Raw genomic sequence first — 17,080 nt, forward strand, 5'->3', positions numbered from 1 at the left:
CTTTTTTTTGTGTTTGCTCTCGGAAAGGCCAATGAATTGCCGATGAATCACACCCATCACCCTTTGCCGCAATTATTCATTCCACCGTAATTGATATGCTTGACGTGACCGGGAAACGATTAGCGAACACATCGGTATTGGAACAAATGGTTTTGCGCCCAGTCAATTGCTTGCTTGCAGGTGCGATCTTAAAAGCAAGGAATACACACAGCGCAAATATGTTTCTTGCACAGATTGAAAAATCAATTACAAATAATGTTGAAGATAATGTGATCATCATGATAAAAGACGCAAGATTGCTAGTATCTTGAGGCAGGTCGGGCTTTGTACGGATGAGTGTCTTACGATCGGAGTAAAACTGCAAACCATAAGATCGTTTCATTACTTAACCACCATCGTAAAACGGTTTACAAAACTCACCTAATCCATCCACACCAAGGGGGCATTGTGGTTTGCTACAACGGCCCAGGTGATAATGATTCACTCACTCACAACAACAAAAAAACAAGCAGAACGGTTCTAAAAATTACAAACTTTTTCCCTCGTTGCTCAGTTGCTCATACTAGTCGCAACTAGTGTCTACTGTGTTCCATCCATTGCGATTCGTGATACTGTTCCCGTTAATTGTTAATATTCGCTCTCGAATTCACTTCTACCACACTGAACATCATAAAAGAAAACTGCCACAAATCACATTGCAATTTACAGCACACACGCATCTTCTTAATTCGTGGTGTTCCGTACAGATTCCACCGTTCTCTATTGCGCTCTAAGGGTACAAGGTTAGTTTTTATGATCGTCCTTGTCACTACTGACCGACGGTTGCGTTGTCGTTGTTGTTTTGGGGTGATGATGCGAACCGATCGACCGGTTTAACTTGCCTTTCGGACGGTGCTACTCGCCTGCCGTACGTAAGCGCGCGATGTCAAACAAAAACTGAACCACGCCGTTCGCGACATTCGCCGCTCGCCTGCTCCATTGAGAAGCATAGAGATACGGGAGCAGTACTGTGCAACTGAGATTCGCAAGGTGATGTTTTTGTTATCTTTCTTATAACAATTAGTAATGATTGGAACGGCGGAAGGAAGATAATGATCGTTAGAATAGTTTACATCAAATACGCAAGATGGAAATATCATTAAGAAAACAAAATAGTACAATCGTATTTGAAAGTACGATAAAATCCACACACCAACCAAGGATTATAATTTTAAAATAAAAACAAATTGTTACACATTCATTTGCAATCAGTGAGAATTGAATCCTCGATGACCTCCGAACACTACTTGCTACTCATAGGTGGATTCATTCGTCCATCATTTATCGTATCGCACTGTTGACGAGTACGTCACAAGACGGGCCATGCTAGCCCAACTGAGCAGGTCCCTATAATGTTTGAAATTGGATACGCGTGCAGTGTTCGGTCGTTGTTTGTACGCTCTCGTCCATTCTAAACTCCGTGACAACATTGCGCCCCGTTACCTCCCTGCTGCACCTGGCGCATTAGACTCTCACTGACTCCGCTCTGTACCTGCGGTTTACGCTCGCTTATTTTACAGTGATTAGTTGGCATACGGTGACAAATTAATGCTAACAATGTACACCAATTGCACGCAATGTTAGGTACAGAGCGATAAGCAATTGTGCCCATCGATAACACATTTGAGGGTGCCTTAAAAACGAAAGTAAATCCCGGAACTGCTGCCGCATACTGCACGCGTCTCACTATTGTTTACTAAACTTGTCACGCGCAATCGTGCCAACGCTTGATTTGGTAAGCAGGTAATCCATGCCGCATCCATGCGGGAAGTTGCTATCAAAACGTGTTGATAGATTAAAGCATTAGGTGTAAATGTGCGAACGAAATTCTTGAGATATGCAGGAGCTCATTTATGTAATGTTTATACGATCAAGTTTAGTGTAATCATGTGTTACTTACTTCCACAGTATGAGCGCCAGCACGATGAGCAGCAGCACGGTGAAACTAAACACAATGCCGGCCAGTACGGCCAAGTTGTAATCATCATACGCCTGGCGCTGAGATTTCAACGGAGCCTTTTCACAGTTCGGTTGAAGAGAAATCTAGCGAAGGGATGGAAAATGAAATTAGTATAAATGGAAGCAGCTTTAGCACAGCATCTCACGCGCTTTAACGAATCTCCGTACCTTGCGGGGCTCCGAATACGATCCGAGAATGATTTGCTTGGGATTGATCACACTTGCCGATGCAGCACGCACTTTCACCTCGTATACCGCATTGCTCGTAAGATTCGGAATGATTAGCTAGCAATGCAAATAAAAAAAAGCATACATTGTAAGTTTGGTTTCACATTACAATCCCTTCCGCACGAGACAAGCTTACCGATGTTTCCATGATGGAAGCATTGACCGTGATACGAATCTCGCGAAACTCGTGGTACGCAATGTTTCGATAGCTGATGATGTACAGATCGATGGTGTTGTAGAATGTCTGCGGAATGCGCCAACCGTAGTACAGTGCGTTGTGCGAGTGACACGTCAGGTTGACCACTTTCGGTGCGCTTGGACCACTGACATCGGTACGCTGCGTCACCTCGGACGGTTTGCCGTCGTGCTTTTTCGTAAATGCCGTCACCAGGATTCGATACTCGGAAAAGGGTTCTACAAAAATAGGAAACGAAAACGCATTAGCCATAAAAAACAATGTTAGTTTTACCTCCGAAACACTTACTTAAGTTCGAAAGTGTGTAGTGATAGACTGAGTTCTGCATTTCGTTCAGCTTCAGGATGGGCATGTGCAGGTCAGTTTGGTTTTGATGGATGTAGTACACCCGGTATCCATGGATGGCTCCGTTCGCTTTTTCCGGTTCGCGCCAGGTTAATTTGATGGTGGTGGATGTTACCTCGAGCACGGTCAGGTTCTGAGGTGGGCTTGGTTCTGTGGAAAAGCAAAAAAAAACAGAGCACACATACAATAATCAAAATATGGCAAAGATCAATCATAAATCGGTGATAGTAAACGAGTGTCCCGTTTATCAGTCATTGAAATTGATGTAATGCATATTTAACCCATAAATCACGAGCATTTTAATGCAATAAAGATAGGTCCGGGTGGTAATCAAAGGTGCTTTTTACCAATATCGTCATCGGCCGAAAAGGTTGGATCGTGTGTAGAGGTGTGCGGTTCATCGTTGCTAGCCGCCTGCTCGATCGGCACAACACGAACCACTGCCGGGGTGGAGGACGATTTCAGCGGAAGAACACGGGGCTCCTCAAAGTCTTGCTCGAGCTCATCCAACGCATCGTCACCATTACTGCTGCCGTCGCCGGCATCGTACGGATGCAGGATGGAGGGTGCGCCGGGCGGTTCGTGCTCCATTGCGGCCAGAGGCGGTGTGCTCTCCGAAGCTTCCGATGGTAACGGTGTGGTGGTCGAGATTGCTTCCAGCGGTAAATTGTTCGAGCGTGTCGGAACTGTCGATTCCGTAGGAAGTGCCCATACTGTGCAGCTTGCGGCAACAGCGAGCATTATCAATAAGGCCCGCAACACCGAGAACATGTTGTGAATAGTTATCATCTTCATTTCGACCTCTTTACAACTCAACTTCTTTCTTTCTTCTCTCCTTCACTACTAGCGATAGGCCCTTTTGGCACAGGAACACGGTGTAGGGCGTGAGCGTCGTGTATGCGTCTGTGTAGGCCGGTATTCGGAAGTAAATTTGCACTCCTTGCGTTATGTTCACTCGACACCACCGACACCTCCGCGCACCGGTTCCTTGTTCACCGTGCTCCCTGTCCACACTTCCGACCTCCGGGTTTTCTGGCGAGCACAACTGGAGCACAAGTGTCGTGTTGCCGTTGATTTTTTTTTCCTACGGCCCCCTGTTTTTTGGTTTCTTTGTTCTATTCCCAGCACATCACTGTCTGCAGCAGCAGGATGGAGGAGGCGGCACACGGTGCCCAACTTGCACGGGACAGTTTCGATTTTCGTTTCATTATACACGTTTGAAACATATGCCTCACATCAGCACAAACCACCAACACCCCACACACACGCACACGCACACGAAAACTCCCGATCCTGCTCTCTCGATAGCGCGGCCACCCTGAGTAATCAGTTTGGTGCAGTAGAAAAAAAAAAAGTCAATTGCAGGGGAAAGGTCAGTTAAGTGGACGCCCCACTAATTCTCGGCGGATGCTTCGTTCACAGTTTCAATTGCCATCAATTGAGCATTGCACGGTGTCACGGTGATAGGATATAATGTGGGACGACGGCTGCACGGCGGTAGAATGCGGAATGTGATTCACTTGCGGCGAGCAAAGAAGGGCCGCCAGCAGCAGTGCAAACTTTTCACGGTTCTGGTCGGGGCGGGTTTTCCTTTTTTTCTGCTCGCCTTTGCTTCTCTCCAGCGTACGGGGGGAGATACGGGTGTTTCGATCGATTTCAATGCTTGCCTCTTCTTACTCTTATTCTTCACCAATGCATTTCCCTGCGAACGATGCGAAAAACCACTTCACCGCTTTCCACACACCGATGCGAGGAGGTAGCCGAGCGAGCGCACAACTTTCTCGCCTTATTTACTACGGATGAACCATTTTCCTGCACGCATTTTCACCAAATTTTGAGCATATTTAAACACTACCCTGCCTACGGTACGGGTTTGCTCGAAAGCCATATTTGTTTTGACAGTCTAGCTGTCAGCCCCAACTGACATCTGTTATACAAAAAAGGCTAAATTTCAAAAAAAAATTGCCCGATCCTCGCCATAACTGCTCGCTTCATGCGCGAATGCTCGTTACGCTCTTAGAGCAGCTCAGCACCATGCCAGTTTGCCGTTGGAACGAGCAGCACAGCACACACCCGTTTGCTCTCGCGTGCAGAGGCGCTCAAACATTTTCTCACTTCCCGCAATGTGCCGTGCACTGCTCGAACCATGATCTTCCGCTTGAGAGCCCCTGAGTGCGAGAGAGCGAACACACGTGTGCAGGGGCGCTCGAACTGTTTCTCGCGCGCCGTTTTGGTACTGGCATGCAGCGCGCATTTTAAAACCGTCTGGACACCCCTGCAAATTTCTGCTTCTCTCTTTCCTTATTGGCTCTGCCCTGAGCACGCTGAGCGACAGTCGTGTTCTGAATGTGATGGAGGGAGGATGCCGCACGCGCACGGATAAGCCGAGGCGCATGACCCGGTGTTTGAATGCAGATGGTGTTGGAATTGTTCGTGTATTTGCGTGTAGGTGAGCTGCGGTAGCCTGGAGTTTCTTCACTTTGTGACGATCGATTCGTGTTTGCCGCTTCCCGTAACATGTTTTCTGCGAGAGCGTAGGTATGGTGCAGCATCTCATGTACGACGAAGAGCACCATGAGTTGAGACTCACCGTCTTGTTTTTTCCCCCTAAAGGAACCCTGGCGAACACGAGGAGTGCAACGGAGAGAAAGAAACATGAACGGGTTTGTTGAATAAATAAAAAATCATTCATTCATATCACATTCTAATCCGAGTGTTATTGTTTGCTTTGTTTTGATTTGCGCTGCCATAGCGCCTCTGGCCTATGACAGCTTGGATCCGAAGGAAATGGGTGAAAAAACTACGTGAAACCACGCGTTCGAACTGTTATAATTAGCTAAATCTGCTGCTCTCTAAGGCAAGATTAAGCATCGAGATTTAGCTAAAAGAACTCGAAAAACGCTATAAGCCTGCTATAAAATGTCAGTTGGGGCGCTGCATGTTTATCTTGCTTGGCTCAACGCTTGATGCCACTCCCGGGACACACGGGGTGAACGCTTCGCATCCATGTGCAAACGCTTGAAGCGTTCTCTAGTGGTGGGTTTTGTTACTATAATTCACGCAATTTGTAAAACGTTGCTCAGCCAAATCAACGGCCAGGGAAACGATTTTCCATCGGATTCTTCGAGTTTTGATTTTTCACCATATTTGTATAAAAAGCGTGCAAAATACTTTTTTGATCTAATAAAACTACACAATTCTTGGAACAGTATGCATCAAGAACTGCTGCATCAAGAACTGCTTATACTGCTGCCCCCATGCATCAAGAACTGCTTATAATTTCAATTCTTAGCCTCGTCGTGTGTCTCTGTTGGAAAATTTTTCCCGCAGCAGAACGGAGCATGATGCACCAATCGTTTCACCCTACCAACCCACATTTCCACCAGAAACACTAAACAATTATAATAATTAAACGAAGCCTTTCACGAAAGGTTAGCCCAAGATGGAGACCACTCCCCCTATTGGATGAGATGTGGAAATGTGATAATTTTCTTTTATAATTGAATGCCCAATCTTTTCCACCTTCCGGCCCTCACGAAAGCTTTGCCCCGAGGGAGATTTGTGGATGCGACCGAAGGGAACGAATCTAGTATCTGGGGGTAATCAAAATTCGGCACAGACAAAAAAAAACAAAAAACTTATCCCACAAGATCCTACCGCAGCGCAAAATGGAACGAGTTTGGTTGGTAAAGTAGAAAGTTCAATTCGTTCATACATAGTTTTTTTTGCCTTTTTCTGCGAGGGTACTATTTTGCAGCTTCGATGGAAAAGATGATTGCCCTGTGGGTCTGTTTTTCCCCTCTGCCTAGCACACTTCGGTGTCTTACGGTGCCGGAGTGTTTCGAGAGGGGCATTTTTCACACCAGTGCAGTGCGGAGCCGGTACCACGAACCATCCTCCGGTAATCCTATTAGGTAACCCGCAGTACGAAAAGTGGAATCGATGATGCGCCCGTTAACGGGCTGCCAATGAGTCTAGGCACTGCGCTCATCCAGGAGAAGGCGCTTTTTATTGGCACGGTCAAAACCGTAACGAAATGTGATTCCCAGTTCAAGGAATTTTCCTTCCTTCAGACTTTATGCGTGAGTTGAAACGGTTGGTATTTGGCATGTGTGTGTGTGTTTGTGTCTTTAATGTCTGCTTTCCCGGTCACGTTCGTCTACTTGTTTCAATAACGGTTGTGGGAAGAATTTAAACAAAAACTAGTAATAGTTTGAGTTGAATTGCAAAGAGTAAAGTAAGTATTCGAATTGCTGCCTCCGTGACGCTTAATTAGATGCCTTAGACCGCACGTACTGCTACGCCCCGAAGCGTGTATGCATTACGTTCAATGCACCGGGCGTACTTATCGCCAGGAAACGCAACCGGAAACTACAACCTGTCATCGCTTATAACCAATGGATAGCACAGAATCTGTAAATTAATTTTCTTAGTGCAGTGTACTATCCCGCCAGCGCGCTGTGTACCTAATATGCTGTGCTGTGATCGGATTGGGACTAAAGGAGGACATCCTTCTTAGGTAGAAAAAGATTTCCGTCTGATGATCGTACGCAGCAGCGCAGCAGAGCGCTGCACAAACCCTCCCACCAGCCCCCTGCCAGACAAGTGCGAGCACCAAGAAGAAAAGCCAGTTCCGCCTTTCCTAATTCCTTCCTTACAAATCGTTAGCAGCGAAAGATGGGCGGTCGTCGTTGCAATCATAGCTCGAATGGAAAACAAAGCTCATTATATGGATGTCAGTTCTGTGTATAGCTGTTTTTTTTTTCATTCGCTCCTCTGTCTCTTCGCCCACTTGGTCCACTTGAGCGCAGGCGAATGGCACAAGGACACATCGCCTCAAGTGGCAGGATGTTTTGCTGCGGGGTAGTAGCTCACCGCTGCTCACCGAATTGGAGCGTTGAGTCGTTCTTAATCTAGAGAGTCTGGGTTTCATCTTGCATGGTGCATAGTTGGTTGCACCTTCAAGGTATGGACCCATTTTTTCCAATGTTAACAGTGCCGGTTTTGCACGTAGAACATGCCCGAGTAGTTTATGTGTGTGTGTGCCGTGGCAATCCGTGATGGTCGTCCGCCGGGATTCGCCATGTCACGATGTGCGCCCAACCTTTTAACGTCATTGCACTGAGCCAAGGATGAAATGAGGCTGTGTGTGCCTTCTTGTCCATCTTTCATTCGTCTGAGTTTAGTGTTTCCATTGGGAGATGTACTTTGCTAATGATGAACCATTTATTCGTCTCCCGAAACTCCTTCCGCGCTTGACATACCCCTTTACCCCCTCCTGATCCCTGCCAGCACGAGCGGCACAGGAAAAAAAGGAAGAAAGCATGTCCTTTGTCTTCATCGCTCGACATATGCACGAGGACGACGATGACACCGGCGAGGACACAACACGTCACTTCGGGTTCTGTGCCCCATCCGCCCTCCGCTTCAGTCGCACAGCGACAAGACAAAGCGCAAGACTTCAATGCTTGCATTTGTCCCTTCCCGTTTTTCCTCCCACCGGCGAGACAAGGCTCGGATGGGAGTTTTCGTGGCTGCAAATTGCAAAACTGTTACACATCCCCAGGATTAATGCGGCGCGGAAGATGTTGATGTTGCTTTCAACTTTTACTGCCTTCACCGTTGACATCATTTCACGCCCGAAACGGTACTACATTAGAAGCGTCTGCACTGCAGGCATTTATACCTTTGCAAACCACCTTTCCCCAATGGAGCGCTCCACCATCGCCCCCACCAAGCCTTCCGGTTTGTTGGTTGTTCTGGAGGGCTGGGTTTTCCATCGCATCGCATGCCTTCCGGCCGATTGCGTTTCGCGTTCTTTGCACTTTGCTTTGGTGCCGTCATCCCCGCCTCCCACCCACCTTTTCCTCCCCACGGGGGGAGGTTTTCACTCGTACGATGACACTCCGTTGCGAGGCGGAATGTAAAGCATGCGATGGAAAAATATATTTTTGTTCGACCGTAATGATTATGTTTCGCAGCGGAAGAAATTGCATAACAGATGGATTGCATAAGCGCCATGGCAGCCAGATGCAAATGGACAGCTTGCTCCACGTGCTTCTGATGCAATAATATTGCAGAATGCAGTGGTAGAAACGGAGAGGGAGGGAAGAGAGAGAGAGAGAGAGAGAGAAAGAGAGGGGAAGGAAAACAAGAACCATTCCATGCACTAACGAACTGACGGTTAACTGTGACTTTAGTCCCAGGATACAGTGCGGTCCATCCATCCGTCTCATCGATGCATCTTCGGCTGTTTTTCTCCCATTTGCATATGCTACGGACGGCATGGGGTTGAAAATTAAAAGCATAATCCCAAACCTCAAAGCTCCATGCATAGATATCGAGCGGATCCGCTGTTTTCCAGCGGACAGTAAGAGTACAGTTTTCATTTTCCATTCTCGAGCGAATGAAAAAAGCAATCTTCCCTGGCACAAAAAACGGGAAAGAAAGCAAGAATCAAACGACTGGCAAAACAAACGTTTTTGACACGACGGGTCAATTTTATCTCGCCATGAACGTCCACTGATCCGGGGAATCTTCGGTCACCTTTTCACAGCTCACGAATGGTCTCGCGATTCGTCCGTGGCAATGGATGCAAAGTGCAAGGTGCAAGGTGCTGCAGCGCGACTAAATAAACCGAAAAAAAAAACAGAAAGGTTCATGATGCAGCGCTGTCCTACTCAAAACGGTGTAGGATTTCTCTTGCATTTGACGGACAGGAGAACCGTAGGGCTTGATGCTGCACTATCATGATGCTGCTGCTGCTGCTGCTGCTGCAGTTTTCGTTACAGGCTGCATCTTTTTTTGATCTCTCGTACCTTCTATGTCCCCTTTCCTCTAGCGTAACACCATCGATGCACCACCGATGCACCGACACCGGTTTGTTGCGTACTTGGATGATCTCGTTATTGTGCGTTCGCTGTTGGATCGTGCAATCACATAAAATTGTAAATTCCATGTCGCTGTATGTCGCTGCTGGAAAAAGCGAAACAAAGAAAAAAAATCGGAAAACAGCCCTCCCTTCATGTCCAACTCCACCATGTGCCACCCAACAGCTCATAAAATTCAAACATTCGCGTGTAAAAGGTGTTTGTCCGAAACCATTGGGTACGTTTGCTGCCACGGGATGTCTCTATTTCTCATTGACACTTTTCCGGAATGGAATGATTGTAAGAGACACATACACACACACACACACACACACACACACACACACACACACACACACACACACACACACACACACACACACACACGCATAAAACAAGGCATTAAAAAAGAGCTTGGCATGGTTTAGTACGATAAAACAGCGCTGCAAAAAGGAAGGCACCGTTTCACCGTCAATCGAATTCCACGCTTTTCCACGATGCAGATACACAGCAGCGTTCACAGCGATCGATGTTTCGATGTATAGATCCTGCCGAGCGGTAGCGCAATTCTAAAGCATTCCATAAGCTCCGGACGGTCGTGCAGGGAGAACAGTTTCGTACGCTACACCAGTTTAGTTCTATTCCACACTAAAATAGAGCGTGATGTAAACAAAAAGTTCCTCCTCTGTACTTTTTTTTGATGCCTTCGATGCGATACTGCTGATACGGACCAGATCCATCGGATGCGGAAGGTACACCGAAGGTGTGAAATTAATAAGGGATGATACAAAACGAAATAAAAAGGCTTTTCATGGTACTTCGGTAGGATATTCCGCTGCGGACAAGAATTTGTGTCCCCGAATGCTGTGTGGAATGTTTTTTAAGCGATCTGTTTTTTTTTAGAGGAAGATTCTGTTTTTCCTGTACACATGCAATAACAAGCATATTTTGAACACTGCTGGTGTATTTTATATCACTCTTCAGCTATACTGTGCTGAGTTGGGAATGGTTCAAAAATGGTTCCAAAAATTCCTCTCTCAATTTTGAAGCCACCGGATATCTCGTACTGCGGGATTGATATCAGGATCTTAAGATCGCTTCACACAAGAACAGCAGAAAAAAACAAATTGAACTTGTAGGACCACTGTTTTTTCGGTTGGATTAAAAAATCTACGTTAAACAGTAAGGACGATGAATCAGGGCTTTAGTCGTGATTTTTTGCATATATAATGTACAACATACTGATACTGTTGTATTTAAGGATAACGAATAGCTTGATCAAGTGAGTGATTGCTTTTCCAGAAAGTATAACAAAGAGACTGCACGGATAGCATTAGTACGTCCGACCGATGCATGCTGAACTATTTGGGATATTACTCAAAGTAGTTTAAAATTATAATAATTTGCATCTTTTCTGAAGTTGAACATTTATAATACAGATCGGACCGAGGCACAAATCCCATCCAGACCGCCTCTTCGTACGCAGGGCTAACTACTTTGCTACTGGTAAAATTAAGTCACAGAAAGCTAGAAATGGTAGGCCGACCCCTCCAAAGGTTGCAGTGCCACGGAAGAAGAAGTATTCTATAATTATTTAGTGTTTAATTTTTCCTTTTACATTCAGAAAAGTTCTATGATTATCGCCTTCTACCTAACCTTTTATAGGAATGTATAGTGAATATTTTTTTACTCGAATTAAATGATGTTCTTCTTCCTCACAGCTACTGCAAAAGCACAGCTGATTACAAATGTAATAAACATCCAAAAATTTAAGAATAGAATTCAAGTTTCATCCACTGCCATCGACAAATACGAAGAATTTACCTGCTGTTAGAACCAATGTACAAGTATTAATTACCGATCGGTTTATTTCGATTCAAAAATGTCACAAAACATGGTGAATATCCAAATAAAAATTAAACCAATGATGAGCACTGATAATGTTCTCAAAACATGGTAGTACATAACAAAAATGTCTGAAGTTCAAGAGTGAGAATCAACCATCTGCTCGCCTATGAATGGGAAACGATAAGTATATTTGACAAACAATTCAATCTTTAAGCATAGCTCACATATGCCTATCACAATCGCGCTGTTTTCGCCAAGCAATGGCACCCGAAAGGGATGGTGTGTGGGAGCAAAAAGAAACCTGCTTTCACCCACATTCTGTCCCATGCTGTGCCATGATGGACGTTAAGCGGTTTGTATGCATGCAAGATACCCGAAACCCATTTTGAGTTGCACTTGTAATTGCTTCCATTAGGATGGCTCTTTGCGGTACAAGGGACACACGTCGTTAAGAAATAGAGCGAACAAATGCAAAACTCCCACGAAGAAGGAAACAAAAAACAACAACAACCAACCAAACAAGCAACAACAACATCGGCGTCCATGAGGTTTACACTTACCTCCTTCATCTGTCATAACCAGAACGGTCGTCGGCGGTCCTAATCCTTCCGGGTTGAACACTTGTATTGAGACCAGATACTGCGTGTACGTTTCGAGGTTATGAATTTCGTGGTTCTGTAACGGTGTTTTTGGGTAAACAGAAAAAGGTCAAGAGAAATGGAGAGAGAGAGAGAGAGAGAGAGAGAGAAAGAGAAAGCAAGCATGAGTAAGAAAGAGAAATTAATGCATAACCCCTTTTTACCATCGTGCCATCGTGACGGTTGCTACGTACTTTTAGGCTCCCTTTTTTCCCAACCCCTAAAAAGTTACACCCCCTGTTCGCTCGCGCCAAACACCCTTCCCCCATCCCAACCAACCCATCAAACAACCTCGTCGTTCCGGACAGCGGATGAAATTTTGGAACGTTTCTAATCCTTCTTTCCTCAGTTATCGTGGAGTGTTGGAAGGGTTTGGAGGCGGATGGGATGGTGCGTACACAAAACGTACCGTCGAGTTTTACTTACGGTGGAGGTGTGTGTGTGTACTACCGTACTACCGCAAAGGTCGAAATTGCAGTTACAGTTCGGTTAGAATTTGCACCATTAAATTAGTGGTAATTATGATTTTCTGCTACACCGTCCGAATCACCTCCAGCGTCCTGCGCGCGACACTACTGTACTTGCCGCCGGTGAACCTCGGGCGACTCATCGGACCCGTGTCGAAAGCTCCCGAAAACATGACTTTCCACTTGCACGACGGAAGCCATTAAACCATAAAACATACGGCCAACACTGCTGGCTTCTCAACACCGCCGCTTCAAGGATCGCCTGTTCCGGGACCGTTCCCCTGCGGGCCGTATGCCCTTGCGCTTGTGCCCTGCAAGTCGGGTGGCAGTTCGTGTGCTATCTAAACTTGCCCAGTGCACCATATTTAGAAAAGGGAGGAAAGGCTAGATCTTTGTGCAAGGCCAAAACCATCCCGATAGCGAGTGAGGTACGCTCTATAAAAGAAGCATTTCGTTCGTACTCTCAGGACTCGGGCAAACTCTCAGGACTCGAGAGGGGGTGGGGGGTGGGGGAGGGATTGCGAGGTTCGAGGGCACAGATGCAGGGTGCATTTACGTGTGTAAACAGAATTATTATGCATTGTTTGCTGATGAATGCATTTTCTGCCCCACAGAACACAGGGACGGGAGAGCGGGCGGTGAGTGAAGCTGAGGCGATGCAGTGCGGGGTATCGTTCGACGACCATGCCTATTGCTGCGAAACCAGCACCACCGGCAGCACCATGTCGAGCATCGACTTTTGCGCAAATACGGTCATGCCGAAAGCTTACTTGTCGAGAGACGTACCAGGAAGCGCTGGTATGCCGGAATCGAACGGTATCCACGGTAGCCTGGCGAACCGTAGAACATTCTCGCGCGAAAAATCTTGCTCAAAAGGCAAGGGTTTTGTGTTTGCAATAGAGCAAAACGGGAAGATGAAGAAGGCGGTGAAGAAAAAAAAAAACATGAGAGGCAAAAAAATAAGGAAAATTAACAATAAGCAGCAAACAATGAGTGATCGCAAATCACGCCGGGGCGTAAAGTTTAATTGAATTCCGTGGACGCCGGGTTTCCTTAATGTCGGGCGTCGTCGTGCATTTGTTGCAGAGTGTGTGTGTGTGTGTGTGTGTGAATGGTTTTTCCTATTAATTTTTACCAACACTTTGCCAGCACAATGGCAACACAGAAGCGGAAACGTGTGTATAAATAGTACCGTAAAGGTACTGGTTTGCTGCTTTTATATTTATTTACAACACTGGTTTCGCGCTGAAATGGATTTATTAGTAGCTGCTGCTGTGGTGACGACAGCCCTTAAAAAGGCTCGTTTGGTTGGTTAAAGTTGAATTAATAAATTGTAAAGCGTTATTTATGTTTTCTACAGTCACAAAAGTTGTTTGGGTATTGGTTGAGATTACGTTCCGAAATTTTTTAGTTTTTAAAGGCTACAGTCATATACTTATTTTTAGTTTTCTAGGATCTATTTAAGATTATAAGAATTAGTTGGCTAGAGGGTTGTTGCATAGATTTGATCCATATGCTGAAAGAACGGGAGTATCGGGCATTGACGCCTCTCCCAAAAACGTTTAAAAAAAATGCAAACCTTTCTTTATTATGATGTTAACACAGGAAAAGCAAAAATGAGTTGATCTTCATATATATCCAAAAAAAATATCCCAAGGTGATATTTACATGAATCGAACATATTATCATAATTCATGTTCCATACCAAACCAGTCAATAATGAGGAAGGCCTTCTGCTGCACCGGAACGTATTGGTTTTGATTATTTGCTTTAAATTCGTAGCGGAATGATCAACTTTCCTGTACATGGCAGACACAGTCCAGCTGAGATTTTCACTAAGGTATGAGTTCTGGCGTAGTGCGTCTTGCCAGCTCTTCGTATAATCCCAGCTCTTTAGCCGGACGGTTAGTGATGGTAACTCAAAACTACATATGTTAGTGCCTTTGTTCAGCACCTTTATCCATACGGGTACGCTCAATGTGTGCGCATCGTGTGGCCCACCTATTAGGATGTCATTTTACTGCCTACTTCTCAGCTGTTTTGTGTCGAAACTTTTCACTACGCCAAATGAACAAGTTTAATAGCATTTAAACTTTGTAGTACATGCTGCTGCATCCCACACACAAGCCAGAAAGCAAAATGGTATGGAGAGATAAATCTTTATTAAAAATGGCCCAAAAAAAGGGACAAAAAATGCAGCTTGCCAACAGAACTCATGTAAAAATGAACTCCCAAACTCGACACCCCAGCGCACACTAGCGCACTTGGTCGAATTGGGTTTGCCGTCCGGTTGGAAAATGGATTAGCCGAACTAAAAACATTAACTTTTCGGAAGGGAGGCGGCCCGACGCGAGCGGTGAGTGAGTGAGTCGTCCAACACGTAAAAAGGGCTATTCCTTACACTTATGTCATGGGGAGGCGAAACGGTGATAATTTCTATTAGAAATTAACTTTTTTTCCTCATCGTTTCGTTCTATTTCACTTCTATGCCATTAGCTAGTTCCACTGCCGAGGGTGAAAAGGCATGGAAAACTTTCCAATTTCTGGGACGCGACACAGCCGTGGGAGCGTACGAGAAAGGAGCTTTGTAAATTGGATAATTTAGTGAACTATGTGCCAGCCCGCCCGACCCTAGAACCCCCCGTGCATCACCGTGTGCACTTCGATGCAATTGCAGTCGCAGCTGCACTTCATGGTCGCGTGTGTGTAAAGTGCGGACCCCGTGTGCACTTCGACCGAAAAGCTGTTCACTTTCTCTGCTCGGGGTGTCTTGCCGGCGCACCTCCTGATCCGATGCTCGGATGCTCATCCCGTGAGCCCCCATACAGTCCGGTTTCTAGCACGCGGACGGACGCCCGGCTGGCGCCAGCAACCCGGGCTACACGAGCAAATCGAATTTTGTCGTTCCTCACCTCGACGGCACTATCGCGAATGTAGATCTCTTTGACGTCGTCCGTGTGGTAGTCCCGGGGCCGGTACGTTATCCGGTAGCCGAGAAACTCGCCGAGTATCGATTCTGGCGGTGGTGCCTTCCAGGAGATATATACAGAGGTGGCGGACGTGTTGTGCGCGATTGTTGTTACCGGTTTTCCCGTCGGGGCTGGAACGAGAGTAAATTGAAAAGAGAGCAGCGAAACCGACATGAGAAAGAAGTAAAAAAAAATCAATATCAAGCGAAACGGAATACGTAAATGAAAAATAGTTCAACGCAACACGATGGGCAACGTGCCGGGTTGGTCCAGCATGGCTCGGACTCGGCACCAGCCCAGTGCTAGGTCGGTTTGGTTGGTCGGTAATGGTATTAGGTAAGTTTGATCATTAGGACAGTTCCCGGTGGACTAACTATTTTAGCGTACTTCCGCTTTCGCCGAGGATGTGGTTTCCGGTTCGGTATACAACCGCAGATGTGCCACAGCCAACTCCGCAAGGGAAAAATTATCCCAAAATACCAGCCCATTTAGAGGTGCTGTTATTGTTTCTCTCTTTTAAGGGTAACTTGAAACGTACTTAACGCTAATTAAATTTAATTAAATGAGCTACTGAATGTTAGAAGTAGATATCTTTTTTTTCTTTTCGTTTCGTTGCGGTACGGAGCATATGAAACTATTTTCTCTTGCAATATTACGGGCAGGTGCTCATTCGTTTTGTCAATAAGCTTGTGAATTTATTGTGAATTTGATAGAATTTTTCTTTTTATGAATGACGGTTTGGTCATATTGCTCCGATCTTTGATAGATCGTTGCAATGTGAATGAAACAGAAAAGATACGCAAAAATAGCCATGGCATCTTTTTAATTTGTTAAACTGCCCTTAAAAATTCTCGAAACACTCATTACGCGACAGCTCTATTGCAGGTGAACGTTTATCAAATAAGAATTCTCCAAATGAACCATTTTCCAATCCGAATGAAATGAGTTTTTATCGTCCATTTTCTTCCGACCGGAAACCGGGCTCGCTGGCTGACTGACTGGCTGGGCAGCTAACCGAAAATTAAGCAGCTTCGCCCGACACTTACGGCAACGTTAATTGATTTTCACGCTACGACGGTTTTGCCGGCCCTCGCGGACATCGAGACGCGCTAACAATCGGTCCATCCTTCGGAATGGAACATTTCTACCCCGAAACGCGCAGAACGAGCCGTCAGCGAGCTTTTGTGTCAACTGCACACCATAACACCGTCTCTACAGCGTCCATCCGGACGCACGGTTTCGGCAAGTAAACGCGTAAACATCAACTGCTTTGAAATGAACAAGCCAACAAAAAAAAAATGAAATCAACCCCGCTCTTGCTGGAACCCGATACGAACGGCCCAGGTATTCAATGTATTTAAATTTATTCAACAATTACGACCGTGGCCATAGAATGCCTTCATAAGCAAGGAAACATTTCACGCTTTGCTGTTTGCGCGATATTTAAGTGTTACTTTGGCACGGTTTTCCGTTCGCCTTTCTCGGGGCCACAGGGCGCCCGTCGTCCCAATGCTGCCGTGGT

General features: G+C 45.8%; 1 protein-coding gene across 2 annotated transcripts in view; it reads right to left on the reverse strand.

The window, feature by feature from the left end:
* LOC118504371 (tyrosine-protein phosphatase 99A) overlaps positions 1 to 17,080 on the reverse strand; it is a 42,246-nt gene that overhangs the window by 7,526 nt on the left and 17,640 nt on the right. The window contains exons 6-11 of one of the 2 annotated variants that reach the window (XM_036038776.1): positions 15,502 to 15,689; positions 12,045 to 12,159; positions 2,711 to 2,917; positions 2,363 to 2,640; positions 2,167 to 2,283; positions 1,940 to 2,082 (exon numbers count right to left, since the gene is read on the reverse strand). In XM_036038776.1, the coding sequence (XP_035894669.1) occupies positions 1,940 to 2,082; positions 2,167 to 2,283; positions 2,363 to 2,640; positions 2,711 to 2,917; positions 12,045 to 12,159; positions 15,502 to 15,689 (1,048 nt within the window). Of the gene's footprint in view, positions 1 to 1,939; positions 2,083 to 2,166; positions 2,284 to 2,362; positions 2,641 to 2,710; positions 2,918 to 3,114; positions 4,679 to 12,044; positions 12,160 to 15,501; positions 15,690 to 17,080 lie in introns of those variants that run through there. The other variant, XM_036038777.1, reaches the window with a different exon arrangement.

Source organism: Anopheles stephensi, chromosome 2 (genome assembly GCF_013141755.1).
Source record: "Anopheles stephensi strain Indian chromosome 2, UCI_ANSTEP_V1.0, whole genome shotgun sequence".
NCBI classification, from domain to species: domain Eukaryota; kingdom Metazoa; phylum Arthropoda; class Insecta; order Diptera; family Culicidae; genus Anopheles; species Anopheles stephensi.